Below are 2,548 nucleotides of genomic sequence, written 5' to 3'. Positions count from 1 at the left end.
AGAGTCCCCCATAGCCCAGGGAGGAGCTCCCATAGCCCAGGGAGCCGTAACCTCCATAGCCCAGGAGGCTCCCAGAGCCCCCAACAAGAGGAGCTCCAACAGATCCCCCCACGGATTCCTGGGGGAAGGAGCTGAGGATGGGGCCAGGGAAGGTGACCACCACAGGGGGTGGCTGGATGACGGTGGTGGAGTCAGGGCACTGCCGCACACAGGGCTCGTTCCCACTGTCAGCCAGGGGCTGGGGGCGCATGATGCCGCTGACGGAGCACAGGTCGTAGCAGGACATCGTGCAGGGATGGAGGTTGATCTGCAAGAGTTGATTTGACCAAGTACAAGACATTAGTTACCAGCAAAAAAGTGCTACAGAACTCACTGCCTCCCCTCAGACAAAAGTACAGGAATTCCCCACAGCTATTAAAACTGGAAACTGAAGCAGAACAGCAAAATTCTTTGCTCAGATGCTTTGGTGAGTCAGTGGATAAGCAAGGAGTGGGACTCCCAGAGCCAAGAGTGTTGTTATTCATGATTTCATGACTAGCTCTTCTTTCTCACTGATCTCCCTTGTGCTGATCCTTGTCAAAACAAGGATTAGAAGTCTTTGTCTATTCAGATTTGCTCAGTAACTTGTTTAATGAGACCATTACAAGGGAATTGCAGAGATGATTGTCCCAAATTTCCAAACATTGAATCAGGACACTGAGATATTTACAGCTAGCTTAACATTACAGTATTTTGATTCCTGGCTCAGAAATTTTGCGGTAACATCTCACCCCAAACAACTTGTCCCCATTAACATGAAAACCGCAATGCTTCATCTTTCAGCTCCTTAAATTCCCTCCATGACCCCTTTTTATCTTCTATAAACATCTTGCAGAACATCTTCAACATCTCTCAATTCCTCTCTGTCCTGCTCTAAGTCAGTGCCTGATATCTAGTGGTGTTCATGTCCCTTTATCTTGCATTAAAAGCATTTCGGGTGATCTCTAATGGAATAGTCTGGATACAGTGGCAGGGAAAAATAATCTGCTTCTCAGCTCAGCATTTCCCTGCAAACCAGGAAGATTCAAACTCTTCAAATAGTTCCCAGTCACACATCTAACCAAACAGGGAAGAGGAACAGATATTGAACTAGTCACATCATGGATTCAACAGTTGGAGACAACCTAAAAACAGACCTAATTTTCTGCCATATCAAGAAACTTTGAGTTTGCTTTGGAATGAAATGATGACCCCAAAGGCAGAGAACAACTGTCCATAACAATTTTATAAGCTTTATCTTCCCTCCTAAAATTGTACCTACTAATTCCTATGGAAGAGACTATCCCAGAGCAATCATACAGCAAAGAGCAATTCCAGTAGTGGTAAGGAGCAGATTCAGACTTACCAAGTGGCTGAGAGGAACGAGTGAAGAGAAGAGGTTGGAAGAACCCTGAGAGGAGACAGCTTTTATACCCTTCAGACTGCCTGAGGGGTGAGAAGTTGCTTTCAGGAACGTGGAGTTAATGAGTTGACACAGCACATTTTTGTATTGATAGCTCTGCAAAGTGATGAAATTGTGGCTCTTTCTGTTTGTGTTTATTGCTTGATTCCAATTATCATCCAACGTAACCTTCGCGTTACATCACACCGGCTTCTTTCATCTGAGAGGCTGAAATGAACGCATCGTTCATCCTAAAACATGATTCATGAGAGATTTTTGGTGTGCTGAGGTTTATTTTTGAATCAGAGGATCATAGAAGCTCCTGAGCTGGAAGGGACCCACAAGGACCATCGCGTCCAACTCTTGTTCCTGCACAGCCCCAAAAATCCCACCCTGTGCTTAAGAGTGTTGTCCAAACTCTCCTTGAGCTCTGTCAGGGTTGGGGCTATGACCACTGCCCTGGGGAGCTGTTCCAGTGCCCAAACACCTCTGAGGGAAGAACCTTGTCCTGATCTCTAACCTAATCCTGTCCCAGTGCCCAAACACCTCTGGGGGAAGAACATTTTCCTAGTATTCAGCCTAACCCTCCCCTGACACAGCTCCAGATGTTCCCTGAGCCCTGTCACTGGTCACCAGAGCAGAGACCAGTGCTGCCCCTTTGCTGCCCTTCAGGAGGACATTGAGATGTGATACAATTCATATTGAAACCCATGGAGGATTCTCAATACTCTAAATCAAATTATGTTGTGAACATTCCCAAACACACAAATATCCAGATCAGCCTTAGGTTTTATCTGACCTTCAAACCACAACTTAGAGCTGAATTGAGTTCTGAGAGAGATTTGTGTCTAAGGATGAGGGTGGAAAGCTGAAAATAATAAAAGTGTACATTGAATTAGCGATTTAATTCATGCTTTACTGAATCAGCTGCACGTTTGTGCAGCAGGTGATGAGGCACTGGCACAGGTTGCCCAGGGAAGCTGTGGATGCCCTTCCATGGAAGTGCTCAAGGTCAGACAGGGCTTGGAGCAACCTGAGCCAGAGGAAGGTGTCCCTGCCCATGGCAGGGAGTTGGAATGAAATTATCTTTAAGGCCAAACCATTCTATGATTCTACATATGAAAAAAA

General features: G+C 45.8%; 1 protein-coding gene across 1 annotated transcript; it reads right to left on the bottom strand.

Moving 5' to 3' along the window:
* Nucleotides 1-7: 7 nt before the first annotated feature.
* LOC103808915 (scale keratin-like) lies at nt 8-286 on the bottom strand (the record flags this gene model as incomplete). The annotated part of the gene is made up of 1 exon (XM_009081723.1): nt 8-286. A coding segment is annotated over exon 1 (279 nt), but the record flags the coding sequence as incomplete, so codon positions are not given.
* Nucleotides 287-2,548: the final 2,262 nt, after the last annotated feature.

This window comes from Acanthisitta chloris, unplaced genomic scaffold (assembly GCF_000695815.1).
Source record: "Acanthisitta chloris isolate BGI_N310 unplaced genomic scaffold, ASM69581v1 scaffold27269, whole genome shotgun sequence".
Lineage (NCBI taxonomy): Eukaryota > Metazoa > Chordata > Aves > Passeriformes > Acanthisittidae > Acanthisitta > Acanthisitta chloris.
The sequence above is the reverse complement of the archived record's forward strand: the minus strand, read 5'-3'. Positions and strand labels throughout refer to the sequence as shown.